Source organism: Cricetulus griseus, chromosome 2 (assembly GCF_003668045.3).
Source record: "Cricetulus griseus strain 17A/GY chromosome 2, alternate assembly CriGri-PICRH-1.0, whole genome shotgun sequence".
NCBI classification, from domain to species: domain Eukaryota; kingdom Metazoa; phylum Chordata; class Mammalia; order Rodentia; family Cricetidae; genus Cricetulus; species Cricetulus griseus.
This window is the reverse complement of record NC_048595.1, coordinates 34,357,953-34,374,438: the sequence shown is the minus strand read 5'-3', so window position 1 is coordinate 34,374,438 and position 16,486 is coordinate 34,357,953. Positions and strand designations below refer to the sequence as shown.

The 16,486-nt window shown below is 49.0% G+C and overlaps 1 protein-coding gene across 10 annotated transcripts in view; it reads right to left on the bottom strand.

The window, feature by feature from the left end:
• Positions 1–16,486, bottom strand: part of St3gal3 (ST3 beta-galactoside alpha-2,3-sialyltransferase 3) — a 215,611-nt gene that overhangs the window by 20,408 nt on the left and 178,717 nt on the right. For 9 of the 10 annotated variants that reach the window (XM_027399026.2, XM_027399028.2, XM_027399025.2 and 6 more), the window contains 4 exons: positions 13,515–13,609; positions 9,392–9,455; positions 8,380–8,475; positions 7,946–8,132 (listed from right to left, as the gene is read on the bottom strand). In XM_027399026.2, the coding sequence (XP_027254827.1) occupies positions 7,946–8,132; positions 8,380–8,475; positions 9,392–9,455; positions 13,515–13,609 (442 nt within the window). The remainder of the gene's footprint in view (positions 1–7,945; positions 8,133–8,379; positions 8,476–9,391; positions 9,456–13,514; positions 13,610–16,486) is intronic. The other variant, XM_035439677.1, reaches the window with a different exon arrangement.

Here is a 16,486-nt window from a genome sequence, read left to right as displayed (position 1 = left end):
AACCTCAGGTCTGCAGGTTGGGTAGCAGCTGCCCTTTCCCATGGAGCCACACTGCCAGCTCACAGCCTTATTTTTAAAGGGAGAAAGACCTGGACAAAGAGACAGATGTGGGAAGAGCTTCTAGCAATAGAGACAAAAAGGAGATGGGAAAGAACACCCCAGGGGATGAGGAGAGAGGGCCTCCTGGCTCAGGAGGAAAAGGACCCTGATCAAGAAGGCTAGGGATGGTGGAAGAAGAGAACAGAGGCAGATGTGGATTTTTAAAGTGGTGGTTTGAGTGAGAATGTCCCCCGTAGGCTCAGATGTTTGAATACTTGGTCTCCAGTTGGTGGAGCTGTTTGGGTAGGCTTAGAGGTGTGGCCTTGCTGGAGGAGGTGTGTCACTGGGGTTGGGTTTGGAGGTCTATATGGCTCAAACCCATCTCTCATATACTCTCTGCTTCCTGCTTGTGGTTAGAGGATGAGCTCCCAGCTGTTCCTGATGCTATGGATACTGTCTACTGTGATGATTCCCTGCCATGATGAACTCCAAGCCCTCTGGAACCAATAAGCTCTTTCTTCAGTCCACAGCAATAGGAAAGTAACTAATACACATGTGTGGACTGGAGGCTGGGATGCTCAGTGATGGTGTCCTTTATTTACCCTGCATGCTGGATGGGAGACTTCTCCTTGCCACACATACAGGTCCAGATTGACAACTAGGGACAGGATGCTGGCAAATTGACATCACGAGTTACAACCTTGGCTGCAGTTTCTCTCTATAGTGCCATTCAGGCCTTGGTACTGGACTGGCTAGATGCAGAAAAAAAGGGTGTGGCAGGGATGCCAAGTAAACAGGATGATGATGGCAGCCCAGGGCTTGGCATGGCTTTGATGACTGATCTGACTGAATCAGTGGACCAATGAGTAAACAAGAAAGGCTGTAGTGAACAGTCACAATGACACAGCTTTGACATGGGTCTACCATTTACTGGTGCTAACAGCACCTGCCTCAGCCAGCCATCCTCCAACTGTAAGGCAGGCATCACTGGGGCTTGTTATATGCAAGAACTCAGTAAACAGGGGTCTCCTAGGCCATGGCAGGAAGGGGCTGAAAATGGAGGATTCTAGGCAGGAAGGTATGTGGTCAGGTTCCTCACAGGTATCCCTGGGGCAGTCGGATGTGGGTTTTACACCCAATTCTACCTACTACTTAGCTAGCTGCGTTACCTCAAGCAAGTACTTCATTGTCTCGATGCCTTGATTTTCTCATCTCTACGATTGAGGATGGTAACAGTACCTGTCTAACATGGCTATTAGGAGAACTGAATTAAGGGATTCAAGGAAGCTGGGAACCAAAGAGCTTTGATGATGATGATGATGATAATGCTATGATGGGAAAAGGGAGAGAAGGAAAAGAAGCAACAGGGAACAGAAGGTAGTGGTGACGAAGAGCAGAAGGCAGCAATGAGCAGCCTGGCGCCTGAGCATTTGAATCTGCTGCAGGGCAAGTGATGGAGAAAAGCATGGGGAAGGAGAAGGAACTGCCGCTGGTTATGGCCTACAAAGAAAACAGTGTTGCCACCGAGTCACGGCAGAGGCCTGGAGAGGAGGCCGTGACCACTTACTTGTTCTTCAGTAGGGCCACATGTGAGCCCCACTTTGTGTCTCCCAGAGGCAAGGTGGCACCTCATCCAACGTCCCCTGAGCAAAAGTTCTCTCAGGTCTGAACAGAGAAGAGGTTCAAGTGTAGATAACATCCAATCCCCAATTTGGGCACTGTCCAGCAAGGCCTCATATTTGGGGACCTGATGGTTCTGTGTGCCCTGTAGAGTTCCCAGACTTTTCTGTTGTTCTGCTGTTGTTCTACAGGGGATTCCCCTCCTCTGGACCCGGCCTCTGACTCCTCTTTTTGGGTCACTATCTGGGCCAGACCACACAGCCTAGACATAAAAATGCTTCACTTTCTAGTGCAAGGGGGACCTTCTAATAGCACCCACCAGTAAAAAACCACCACTAAGAAAGCCAAAGTGAAGTGGACACCAGACATAAAGCAAAGTATAACCAGCCTATAATCCACAACCCCAGAGAAGCTAGAACCCTCTTCCAGAAACAGATGGAAGCAGATGCAGAAATCCACAATTAACCAATGGGATGAGCTTCTGGAGTACAACTGAAGTGAGGGAGGAGCAATAATATGAGCAAAGGAGTCAAGACCATGATGGGGAAACCCACAGAATCAGCTGACCCGAGCTAGAGAGAGATCACTGACTCAGATCTGACAAATGGGGAACCTGCATAAGACCAAACTAGACTCCCTTAATATAGGTGACAATGGTGTGACTGGACAATATATGAGGCCACTGGCAGTGGGTCCAAGATCTGACACTAATGCACAAACTGACTTAGTGGAGCCCATTCTATATGGAGAGCTACCTTGCTTAGCCTAGACATGGGGTGGGGGTGCCTTGGTCCTGCCTCAATGAGATGATGGGGCAGACTTAGTAGACTTCCTAGGGGAGGCCTTACCCTCTCCAAGGAGCAGATGGGAGGAGGGGGAGCAGGAGAGGGAGGAGTGGGAGGAGAGGAGAAAGGGGGAACTTGGATTGGAATGTAAAAATTTAATAATAATAATAATAATAATAATAATAATAATAGTAATAATAATAATGAAAGCTGGAGTGGCTAGAGTCTCAGCATTCAGAGTTTGTGGCAAGAAGATTGCCAACAGTGTGAGCCCAGCCAGGGCTACGAAGTGAACCTTGTCTCATGAAAACACACACTAGGAACTGCCTGCGGCTGAGACCTTACTGCAATTTTTGTGCTAGGTTTTGTCTCTATTTCACCTTAATTTTTAAAAACATCAGCTGAGCATGGTGACTCATATCTATAATCCCAACACTTGAGAAGGAGAGGCAGAAGGATTGCCCTGAGTTCAAGGCAAGCCTGGGCTACAAAGTGAGTTCCAGGCCAGTCTATGTAAAACAAGCAAGCAAGCAAGCAGAAGCCACCTCTTGAGCATGAATGTGGGAGCCTGGCCTCTGAAATCCTGCCCTCCTTCCTTCCCCAGGGAAAGAATGCACCACTGGATGGTCAAACCTATGCCTTAGTTTTTCCCTTCCCTCTCATGTTGGGACCATAGCCACAATGGGCTGGTCCAGACAGGGTCTTCTCAGTAGATGTCAGCTTCCCAGTGTCATTGGGAAGATGATGGGTAAGAAAGGGGGGTCTGTAGCCCTGGGCCACCTGGCATCCTGGGGGCGCAGCTGGGAAGACTGGCAGGAGCACAAGGTGGCGGCCTGAGTGATCAGATGAGGTGCTCTGTATAGTGGGATATTACCAATACGGAGTCAGGTAGAAATATAAGGGTATTTAATAGGGAAAAGCCTTACTTACAGAGCGACCTAGTCAGTCGGCGTGGCAGTAGTCTATATGCAAGCCCAAAAGAGCAACTGAAAGTGAAAACGCAGTCACCCTATGTCCCCTGACCACGCCCTCGCAAGCTTGCGAGGCTAGCGAGGGCGTGATCAGGCACACCTGTAGCCAGCCCCTAAGTAGGCGTGGCTACAGCTTCCCCTACAATTCCCCTTTTAGTCTAAAAGAGGATTAAAACTTAACAGTTTAAAGTATCCAAAATTAACAATCATAAAGGTAAAATATAAGAAGATACAACAATCTGCTTATGTCACATCATAACTATCTATTTTAACTAAAACCTAAAGTCATCTGAAAGAGGTGGCCAAGCCTGAACACCTCCTTCCAATCCCAACCATAAACAATAGGAAGCTATCCCTAACTAGATATATACACTATCCTAAGTGACAACAATGGGGAAAGGGGGCGTAGCATTCTCCAAGTTACTTCCTGCTGAAATGGGACGATGATAGTCAGGTGGGGTCCTGTAGGAAGAAAATGTCTGACACCAGATATAGTGGGATATTACCAATACGGAGTCAGGTAGAAATATAAGGGTATTTAATAGGGAAAAGCCTTACAGAGCGACCTAGTCAGTCGGCATGGCAGTAGTCTATGCAAGCCCAAAAGAGAACCAAAAGTGAAAACACAGTCACCCTACGTTCCCCTGACCTGCCCTCGCAAGCTTTCGAGGGCATGGTCAGGCACACCTGTAGCCAGCCCCTAAGTAGGCGTGGCTACAGCTTCCCCTACAGCTCTGTCCTTCACATGTCCTATCATCTCCAGTCTTCATTTAGGGCCTGGATAAAAACAGGCGATGGCATCTGAGACACTTGGCCTCATATTCTGACATGTCAATGGCTATATGCACTTTCCATATAGTCTTAGCGTGTCCTAAACGGAGCATAGCCTCCTGGGGTCTCCACACGAAGGCCCTTTTTGTTTGCAAAGCCTGACTTGTTCCTTTCTAGCCCTTTCTGTTAGGTAGTGTCTCCCAGGAGGTATTTCCTGCCCACCCCAGCCCTAGCCAGCCAGCTCTGGCCCTGGAGCAGAGCCATCTCCTACCAGATTTCTGCAGGTGAAACTCTTAGACAGGTACAGAGCTTGCCAGCAGTGAGGGGCAGCTAGAAACATCACTGCATGAGTGGACCAAGCCCGTGGCTGAGCCTCAGAAGGAGGACTGGGAAAGGCAACCTGGTTTACATCTACCATATCTGGGTCTTAGAGAGGCCAGGGAAGTGATGAGCAGCCTAGGGATGTCTCAGGAGGGCACAAACCTCAGGCTTGGGGGAGGGGCACTCAAGAATGGGCTTCTGGAAGTGCATTTGGTGTGGTAGTTTGAATAAGAGTGGGCCCCCTAAGCCGGGCGTTGGTGGCACACACCTTTATCCCAGCACAGAGACAGGCGATCTCTGTGAGTTCCAGGCCAGCCTGGTCTCCAGAGCGAGTGCCAGGATAGGTTCCAAAGCTACACAGAGAAACCCTGTCTTGAAAACAACAACAACAACAACAACAACAACAACAACAACAACAACAAAAAGAATGGGCCCCCTAAACTCATAGATTTGAATGATGGGTCACCAGGGAGTGACACTATTTGAAAGGACTAGGAGGTGTGGCCTTGTTAGAGGAAGTGTGTCACTGGGGGGTGAACTTTGAGGTTTCAAAGGCCCAAGGTAGGCCCAATAGCTCTCTCTCTTCCTGCTGTCTGCGGATTTGGATGTAGAACTCTCAGCTCCTTCTCCAGCACCGTATCTGCCTACATGTTGCCCTGATTCCCACCATGTTGATGATGGACCGACCGAACTTCTGAAACTGTAAACAAGCCCTAATAAAATGCTTTCTTTTATAAGAGTTCCTGTGGTAACTGTGTCCCTTCAAACAGAACACTGATTAAGACACTTGGGATGCTGAGAAAGGCGCGAATATTACTGGTGTTACTGGTGGATCATTCCGAAGTCCAAAGCAATCATTGACTGTGGTACCACAGAAAGCCCACATGACTTCAGAAGATTTCTTGCCATCTTCCCTTTCCCCATCACACTCAGAAGGTGTCTCCCTGATTCAGGCTGGCCATGTGTGCCCAGGACAGGGCTGAGTGAGGGCCTGAGCACCCCTCTCACTGCCTCATCAACTGTGTCAGGATCTAATGGCTGCCAAAGCCAGGCAACCAGACCAAGTGGCAAGCTCCTTGGTTTTCCTGGGAGCAACTCTCCCTACTTCTGTTGACTCTCCTTCCTGCCTTCGGGAGACAGAAAGAGCTTTGATTCCACTGACCTTGGTGCTCTTGGAGGCAAAGGTGACCATAACCAACTGGTCTGCTGTCCCCAAGGGATCTGGACTGCCCCTCAGGACACAGGAACTGGTTTAAGCTAATTCCAGATGATGTATAGTGACTGGGCACCATGGGGGAAGCCCTGTGGGATCGGAGCCCTACCCTGTGGCTCTCCTGCCCTGAGAAAGCCATGAAGACTTTTAGGTATCTATGGGCCAGCAGCGTGTGGGCTGACGAGCAGAGAACATATATGAGAAGGGTGCACCAAGGCAGGCCCAATTCATTCCCATTTCTCCCTCTGCAGTGCTTGCCTGTTAGTTTAAGGCAAACAGAAAGGCTGTAGGAATTGTAAAAAGAGAGGGGTCCTCCCCCAGCCCCATTCCTCCCTAGTTTGTTAGACAAGAGGCTTGCTTGAAGCAAAACCAATCACCTGTTTCTTTGCCCTTTCCTTCCCTTTGGAGATCTGGGCTGCACCCAACATAGCCAGCTGCCTCGCTCAGCCTGGCTCTGAGATGGGCTCCCTTCCCTGCTGCCCCACCTACCTGAGCTTCTGGACCTGACTTCTGTCTTCTCTCTTGCTTGCTAGTTTGCATCAAGTTCTCGAATCCGCCTGGTGATTGGGGTGAGCGCGGTCGTGGCCTGGGACCCGTATACCTGTGTTTTCCAGGGGTCTAACACTACCTACTTGACACTGCCTGCACTTGGCCTTGCTTGGAAGGAGCTGTGGAGTCAAACCAAATTGCCTGAGACCCTCACAGGCAGGCTAAGCTGTTCTCACCCTCAACTTCTAAACCTAAAAGAACTAGTTCCTTACTGAAGGCAGTGGGCAATCTGTTATTGAAGGGACCAGCTTCCCTTTCGGCAGCCATAACAGCCGAACACGTGCTTGCCATAAACCTGCCTTGGTCACTTAGAGGTCAGATGCCTGTCTTGTGACAAGGAACCCATCAGAAGTTAGTCACTAGAAAGTCAGATGCCTGTCTTGTGACAAGGAACCAATCGGAAGTTAGCTGGTGGCGCTATGCTTTACGACCCTGGGTGTGCTTTATGGACAATCGCACAGCAATGACGTAGAGAGCATAGCAACCACCCTGGGAGGGCCTATGGGCCATAACAACCAGTTGACCAATCAACACAGGGCAAGCCCTCCAAGCCTGGAGGCACACCAATCCTGAGCCTGTGCGTACCCCTAGACACTCCCCTTACGTTGCCCTATAAAGATCTGTGCGCAGCGGCTTCAAACTGTCTTTTCTAGCTATCCGCCATGGTGGGTGGGTGAAAGACCTGAGGTAACATGGGGTTAGCTCGTTAAATTACAATAAAGCCTCGTGCAGTTTGCAGCAAGCTCTCGAATCTGCCTGGTGATTGGGGTGACCGCGAAAGTGGCCTGGGACCCTGGATACTTGAGTTTTCGGGGGTCTAACATCATCAGTCTCCAGGAAGAGGGTTGGGCACCGGGAGATGAATGGCCTGGGGCCTGCACATCCTCCCCTGGGCGGCTGATGAGGGCTGGAGGGAGATGTCAAGGGTGGGAGAGAGTCAGACACGTTGGCAGGTGTTCCCACAGGCCCAGAACTGGGAAACAGGATCTAAGAGGGGCCCCAGCGGGTGATCTACTGATGGGCAATCTGACCCTATGCTACCACATACACTCCCTGAACACATGGGCCCAGACCCTGGCCAACTTAGAGCAGTCGGCACAGAATCTGATCATACCCAAAGAGGAGAACGAGACTTAGTGGCAGGCTGGAGACCAACTGACAGGCTAGCAGTGAAATCTGAGGCAGAAAAACGGTCTGGGTTCATGAGTTTGGGAGCTGGCACCCTTGGATTGAGGTCCACTGTCCCTGTAGAATGGCCCTGGGGTCTCTAGAAGGCTGTCTTTCTCTGTTGAGGAGGAGGTAAGGCTGTAAGAGCAGTCGGAATGGCCTCATGGAAAGGAAGCGGGGTCAGGGAGGCAGCTACAGACCAGGGCAGGAGTCTGTGAAAGCTGGGAGACCCCCTGGGGCTGGCCATAGGCATTAGAGACTCGAAGCTGAGAAAGCACCAGCTCTTGGCTATCTGGAGGTAGATAGCAGAGGGCAGGCATTTCGGCTCCAGGAGCCTGCTAGAGACCCTGCCATCGTTTGGCCTCTGACCCTTGCTGGATTTGCTGTCTTTTAGTTTTGGGTCATTTTGAAGTTTCCTATTTGTTCTTTGTGGAGTCCAGTGGGAAGGAGGGCCTGGAAAGCTGGGGTGCTGGGGGCAGGAGACGGGATGCTTGCAGCAGGGAGCTCACCACTCTTTCCTTGTAGACGATGTACTTCAGCCACTTGAAGTCCTGCCATTTGAAGCCAGCAAGGACAAAGAGAGAGTCTCGTTCATACTGCTCAGGCCGCTGCATAGCACCCTCAGGATAGGTGATGCGCAGGGTGGTCTTGCTGCCCACGTCCCTCTCAAAGCCCTTCACAGGTGCTGAATTCAGTCTACAAAGAGCCAGTGCAGTCAGAGCTGGCCTTGGGCCTGTGTTTGGGGAGGTACCCTGAACCCCAAGCACCCCAGGTGCACAGTAGAAATCCAGGCCACATACTCATTAATTTTAAAATCTGCCAACCCAGCAGCATTCTTGAGGCTTCTGTTAACCCTCAGGCTAGGTGACCAGATGGTGAGACAGTTCTCAATTCCCAGGGCTCACAACATGCACGTGCCCAAGGTGTTTTCAAGAGAGCTCACCTGACCACAATGTCATAGTCGTCAATTCGTGACCCCAGAGACTTGTTGGCAAGGACCCCTCCATTGCCTACAATGATGCAGCGGCGGCAGTGGAGGCTGAGGGGAGAGAGCAGAGGCCTGTGAAGGTGATCCCTCAGCTTTGTTTCCCTTTGTATCTTTGCCTTTAACTCTACTGTGGCTTTGGCCCTGTCCATGCAGCACTTCTGGAAGGAGGCCAGTGCCGTGCCTCAGGAAGCTGGACCCTGGGACACTCAGTGCTGTGTCTCAGGAAGCTGGACCCTGGGACACTCAGTGCTGTGCCTTGGGGAGCTGGACCCTGGGACACTCATCACTGCTGATGTCTGACACTTTTAAGAAAACATAGGAGATGCCTGGGGACAGGCTCAGGGGGCAAGGAGGGGGTCCTGGTAAGACTGTGTTCTGGGTACAGGCTCCCTGTGGGTTAATGAGGCTTGGTGACCTTAGGGGACAGGGAAGATTGCCGATCTCTCAGAAGAGCAAGGACAGGAAAACAAAACTTGGTGCTTCAGGACTCAAGACCGGGCTTAATTTCAACTCAAGCCTCTCGGCTTCAGTAGCTCCTGACAGTCTCGTTCACTTGGCTTCTTGTCTCCTACCCTGACCTGAGGCTTTCCCTCCTGGGTCTGTGTTCACTTGGCTTCTTGTCTCCTACCCTGACCTGAGGCTTTCCCTCCTGGGTCTGTGGGCTCCAGAGCTGTCATTCCCTCAGACTTAAGCTCTGTTCCCTGATAGCTGCCTTTACCAGCACTCCCCATCATCAGTTCTTATTCCCAAACCAGTGATGTCTGAGGCCTGAGAAGCCTTGCAAAGAGCTTTACTGGGCAGGTACATGTCCAGAAGAGCTGTCCTACTTATACACTCTGCCCACAGTGTGTGTATTGTGTGTGCACTGGGAGGTATGGTAGAGAACCTGTCCAAACCCAGCAAAGAGCAGCTGGGCTACAGCACCTCTGCTCATGGCAGAGAGCCAGGGAGAAGGTGGCAGGCTTACCTGTCCAAGGCAGGGGTCAGGCGGTACTCTTTGGTGACTGACAAGATGGCTTTGATCAGGTTGTCTGTGGACAGAGGAGGAAGGTTACTGTTAGTGGGTCACTTACATTACCAGAAAATATTTTTTGCTAGTAATCTTCCTGGGAGGTTCAGGACTGGGGATAGAGAAGAGGTGGGTGTGGGTAGAGGGAGCTGCAGTCACAAGGGTGGGCCAGGCCACTGTTTTCACTTTTCCCTTGAGCCAGGAGATGGAGGTCGGGAAGTAGGCAAATCTAGCCAGGCTTTAACCACAATATGTACCTTCTTCCCAGGATCCTCCACCTTCCTTGGAGACTCACCTGGTTTCCCCATAGCTAGACCCGAGGACATGTATCCCTGGGCCAGGGCCTTGTTTGGAATGGAGATAGACCACTGATGGCTTACCACTGTGGCTCATGAAGCAGAGTCCAGGGGACAAATCAGACAACAATGGCCGAAGAGTTCACTCAAGTACAGTCTTCTCATTTTCCCCACTGTGTACTGCCCATCCCAATTCTGCTCTTTGTCAGGCTGCCTCTTCTTCCTCACCCATCACACCCTGCAGCCAGGGCATCTACCCACCAGTATTCCACACACTACTGTCAGCCAGGACCCTGAGACCTCTGCTCTCCAAGCCTGAACCACTATTCAGATCTCGTCACCTTGGCCTTTGGATGACTGCTCTCCTTTAAACTCGGGCGCAGTAAGAACATTCTACTATAACAGAGAAGGAGCTGCTGGTTACATCAGACTCTGGTTCTGCTACATAAGACCTGGTGACCTGCCACAAATGGCCACCTTCCTTTGGGCTCATTTTCCTGCCTCTGAAAAAACGATGGCAATTCCTACTTGGCTGAGGTGTTGGGTCGATGTATATGAAGGTCTATAGTCAAACAGCTTGGCACTACCATGACAGAAAGCATCTATGTAATAAAATAAGGGTACGATGTCCACACATAGAACCCCGTGGCTATCCTCCAAGGGCCCAGCACTGAAATGTTCACACAAGGAGACACTTGAGAGAATCTTAATCGCAGAACCGTTTGCAATTGCAAAAATGCTAGAGGCAGTTAAAACAGCCACCAAAGGAAAATTGCATGTGGAACATGAACTGCTACCGTCAGTAAAACAACAATGACAACAGCAAAAACAAAACACACAAAAAAACCCATCAATGATATATAGCTGTATGTACCAATACAGATAAAGCTAAAATATATATGCAAAGTACCGTTTTAAAGAATGTACACATACACACATATATGATACACGAGAATTTTAAAAACTTAAAAGAAATCAACACACAAACACACACATAGATCCATACATATTTATTTTGAGAGAGTGTCTAAAGCCTGGCTAGCCTAAAACTCAAGATCAGCCTGCCTCTGAAAGCCCCCAGTACTGGGATTAAAGGCATTCATCACCATGCCCCATAAAGAAAAACTGATTTATGTTTAATGGATATGTAAGTATGTAGCAAAAATAAAAATCAAGGCAAAGAAACACTAAATGTCAACATCAAAATAAGGATAACGGTGCTGGGGAGGGTTAGTGGGCGGGAGAGCAACCAGAAGCTCTCTCGTAGCTCAGGGTTTATTTCTTTTCTTTTTCTATATAGAGGTGTTTTGTCCTCAGGCAAGTCTGCAACCCTCTGTGTGTCTGGTGCCCATGGAGGCCAGAATAGGGCATAGGATGCCTGAGGACTGGACTTACAGACAGTCATGAGCCACCATGTAGGCGCTGGGAATTGAACTGGTTCCTCTGGAAGAGCAGCCAGTGCTCTTAACCACTGAGCTATCTCTCCAGCGCCACCATTAGGAAGACAGTGCATGGTGCCCATTATATTATTTTACTTAATGTTATTAGTTTTGAGACAGGACCTCATGAATCCAGCTGCAACCTTGATTTGTAGCTGAAAAAGTGGCTTTGAACTTGTGATCCTTCTGCCTTCACCTCCCAAGTACTAGGATGTCAGGCATGACCTCCATGCCTAGTTTTATGTGGTCCTGGGGTCAAATTTATGCACGCCAGGCAAACACTCTATCAGTTCAGCTGTGCCACTAGCCCTTCATTGTATTAGGCTATTATTATTATTTTTTTTTAATGTTAGTTCATGTAGCAAGGACTTGAAAAAAAAAACAGCATACAACTTTGTCTTTTTGTTTTATTTGATTTTGTTCTACTGGAGCTTGAACCTACAGCCTTTCATAGGCTATGTAAGCACTCTCGTACTGAGCTACACCACAGCCCCTCGAGTAATAATTTTAAAAGGGAGTAAACTGGGCATGGTGGCACACATGCTCTTTATCCCAGCACACAGAAGGCAGAGGCAGGTGGATTTTTGTAAGTTCTTGGCCAGCTAAGGCGACATGGTAAGACTGTGTCTTAAACACAGACACACACAGACACAGACACAGACACAGACACACACACACACACACACACACACACACACACACACACACACACACACACTACCTACCTACCTACCTACCTACCTACCTACCTATCTTCAGGTACAGCAAGAGGTCATGTGAGTGAATGACTGGAAAGTATCCCTTACGTCCCACAGACCCACAGATGAGGGACTGGGGGGCATGGGCAGGCTCTCCATTAGCTCCATGGGAATGGGCCGAGGAGCAAACCTTTAACAAGGTTCTACACTGAGTGTCTCCAGATACACCTTAAAGTGGGGACATCTCTCATTCCCTTCTTGTCTCACCTCCGAATTTACCCCAAAGGAAGAGCTCATTGTTATCAGTTGACCAAGGACACAGATGGGGCTTTGCTGTCTGTAACGGGAACCTTTTACAGAAGGGCACTGGTGAGGAGCCATTCTCTTCTTGTTGTCTGGGGACTCTGTTGTCCTTTGGAGCTACACAGTCAGTCCTGAGTGAGGATTTAGGAGGAAGGACTCATCTGCCTGGATCCAAGCACTGAGGAAGGAGGTTTACATATGACTTAAACTAACCCATTGGATGTGCCTATTGGAGGCTTGAGGTCAGAGCCCCAGGTCAACAGTATTTTTGCCAGCTTTTGTCTTCTTTCCAGGGAGGGCTGGGCTAGTAGAGTAGAGGGCTAAGTCTCCCGGCCAAATGCCTTAACAGCTCTTGTCTTAATTCTGACCATAACCTTACATCACAGCATGGTTTCTATTTAGCTGACAGGGAAACCAAAGCACAGACAGATTAAGAAAGCTTTGCAAGGTCACAGCTAGGCAGAGGTTAAGTGTAGGGATCTGACACCCTTCCTGACCTTCCTACCAAGTCAAGAAACAGTCAGGCACTTGACAAAGAAGCAGGGCTATGTTGAAGGGCTGGATACAGAGAGAAAGGTTAGCTTGGGACAGAAAAAGAATGATTAGAAGGAGGCTAAGTCAGCATGAAAGACATTAGGTAGGGATTACAGGATCCTGTGTGCTGTCTGTCTGTCTATCTGTCGTTTCTAGGAACCTTTCCAAGTAGCTGCAGCACTATATATGACAATGTCTCTAGAGCATCTCTTTGGCAACCTCATGACACTGGATCTGGTGCTTCTCTGAGTACTTGCTCCTTCACTAGACTAGAGCTAGAACAAAGGGAGTGTATACACACATCACTGTAGTAGACAAAGCTCCAGCCAGTGGAACAATCTCCAGCAAGGGACTGTTTTGTTGTTTTGATATGGGGGTCTCATTATATAGTCCTGGCTGGCCTGGAACTTGCTATGTAGACCAGCTTGGCCTCAAACTCAGAGATCTACCTGCCTCTACTTCTGTGATTAAAGGTATGCACTTCACCACAATCTCTCTCTCTCTCTCTCTCTACACACACACACACACACACACACACACACACACACACACACACACACACACTTATTTTGTGTGCACACCCACTTACAAATGGTTACCATGGAGTCAGAGAACAATTTATTATGACTGGCTCTCCCTTCCACGATGTGGGTTCCAAACACTGGACTTACTGAGTAGCAAACACCTTCACCCTCTGAGCCATCCCACCAGCCCCCAGTGCGGAACTTCTAAGGATAAAGTCCTGTCTTGAAGTATAGGGAAACAGCATGGGCAAACAGGGTATTTAATGTTTGAAGGGTTCCCAACATACCTTGACCTTTGATTCCAAAAGGTGGCACAAACTCCCGGATCCTAGCCCACTTTCGAAAGGAGTCATCTAGGAACATGGGTGCTGGTTTGGAGAACCTGGAATACAGCAAAAAAAAAACCGCAATAGGCTACAGTGCTGGTTGGCTCTTAGGTACATAGCCTTGGTGATAGGCCTGGGAAGCCACCATCCACATTCCAGTACACCTCCCCCGACCTTTTAATTGGGTAGTTGCTGATTTTATTGAGTAGGACTTGAATCCGAGAAAGCAGGCCTGGTTAGTCTTTATTTGGCTGTGGGAGTGGAGGGACGAGATCTACTCAGCGAGGATTAATGTCTGAGTGCTGGAAGCTCTCTGGAAGGTTATCCAGTCATCCATCTCCACTCACTGCTGCCCACTATGTTCCTGCAATCTGGGAACAAGGGGATAAGACAGTGCCAGCGGAGTGCAAAAGCATTCAAAACTCCAGCCGGTATGGGAGACAGAATGCTGGAGAGGATTCTGGGAGTCAGACCACCCAGGGCGAGGAGGAAGGCAAATTCAGTGACACAGCAGTGGGAAAGGAATGGGAGAGAAAATTTTACTAGAAAAGAGAAAGAAAAAGCAGACTCCTGTGATTAGGGTACAGGGCCAAGAGGAGAGGTCAGACCAGCCAGAACTGGGGTATACTTGTTGGTGAACCCTAAGTTCCTGTGGAGGTGGGGAGATGACTAATAGGGTTTAAGGAGATTCACTTGGGCCCATAGGAAAGATGGAAAGGAAAGGAGAAAGAGAGGGTAGGCGAGAGAGGGAAAGGGGAAGGGGGAAGAAAGGAGGGAGGGAGAAGGGATGCTGAGTTAGGAGGAGGGAATGGCAAAATATTCCTCTTTTTGGGCAGGGCAGGGTGGAGGCTTGGGGATGATTGTACACGTCACAAGAAATGTAAGGGGCAGTGGACAGTGACAGGAGGAGTCAAGCTCTTTGGAGACACCCAGAGGACATGTCACATGGAACCAAACACTCTGGTTTGAGATCCTGTGCAGGCTGGCAGCCTTGGAGGTGGCCAGAGCTCTAGCTGTGCTGAGAACTCTGTAGGCCCTCCTGATCCAGAGTGGCCCATGGAGGCCTAGGCCTCAGTGACTACATACCATAACCCCAGTTAGCTCACTGCATAGCAGGAGGCTACAGGGAAGCATCCCCCACACCCCCTACCTCCACCTAGAAGCTAGACACGCTCTCCTCACATACTGTAACCTAAAGCATCCATTTCCCACCGCCATTATCACTAACTCCACATGCCACCATCCCAGGAGGAATAAGCTACACAGTCACTCAAAGGCCTAATATCGTTAGAGATATTGACATGAACTTGAAAGGGATGGGAGACACTCAGTCCTGCTCCCTCCCCCCGTGGTTATGAAGACAGCCACACTAATTTTGGGAAATGTGCAGGCAAGCACACCTGTGCCCACTACTGCACCACAGACACAGCTACCCCTTTCAGCACATATCAAAACTGATGCTCCCTTGCACATAGGATTTTGTAGGCTGCTTCCTCCTAATTCACTACAACTACAAAACCTGGGAGCTGTTATCACGTGACCCATTTCAGTCTCTAAAAGTGAAATGTAAAAGAAGGGACACATGAAGAAGATGTGACCAAGTAAAGCAGGAGTTGCCAAATTAATAAAGAGTCAGAAAAAAGTTCACAGGACAGACTGTGGAAAATTCATGAAATGGGCCAGATAAGCCTCATAAAAACGGTCCCTTCTGAGCATGTAACCTATTCCTTCCCTAGTTTATGATGCTTTCAAACACTTGCCACTCTGCCTATTCTTTATGGGGCCTTCGTGTTGTAGATGCTCACTCTGTAGCTTCTTTTTATATCCCTTCAAAGAATGAGCCGGTCTCCTTGAGTGTTTCCTACTGCTGGATGGCTGCTCCCCTTTACAAACAGTACTCCTCCCCTTGCATTGTATATACTTTTTTTTTTTTTTTTGAGACAGGGTTTCTCTATAGCTTTGGAGCCTGTCCCAGCACTGCTCTGTAGACCAGGATGGCCTAAAACTCACAGAGAGATCAGATGTCTCTGCCTCCCAAGTGCTGGTATTAAAGGTGTGAGCCACCATGGCTCGGCTTGTGTATATACTCCTAAACTTACTCTTTTCCCTTGCTACGCTGTGGGTACAAACCGGGTCTTTGTGCCTGGCAGACACCTGTTCTACCAATAAGATACATCCTCAGCCCTAAATTTTCTTTCTTTCTTGAGACAGGGTTTCTCTGTATAGTCCTGGATGACCTGGAACTCACTCTGTAGACGAGGCTGGCCTCAAACTCAGAGATCTGTCTGCCTCTGCCTCCTGAGTTCTGGGGTTACAGGTGGGTTCAGCGGTTGGTTTGTTCAGACTGGGATGGAAGCGCAGTCCACACACTACACTCATCTCTTTATCTCCTCAGTCCAGAGTCTGCTCCTTTCTTTCCACCTCCATTTCAACTTGTGGTGAAGGAGAACATGTTGCTTATTCTATAGACATATACTTTCTTTCTAGGGCATGTAAGAATATGCCCTAGAGACAATCTTTTCCTGACTGCATCCAGATGTTGTTTGGCATGTTCCTTTGTCATCTACCCCTATAAACTGCGGCTAGAGCTAGAGGCTTCATCAGATTCATGTTCCATCCTCTAGGGTGAGGACCTTTGGGACACACAAATGCTCACTGTGATGTTAAGAGCTGGCACAGCTTTGCACACAGTGCCTTTAGCAGTCTTTGGGGTGAGTGCCTAGACCTACTCTTTCTTTAGATGCTGGGATATAGAAGCTTCCATTAACATCTATCAGCATTCATCAACTCTTTGGTCACCCCCAGGAACTGGGCATACAGTTAAGATGAAGAAAATGCCTGATTTTCCTCTTCATTTACCAATTTTCAGGGCAATGAGATGACTCTTTAGTGCCTTTTAGAGCTGGTTAGTGAGATTCTTTCCCTCTTTAAAT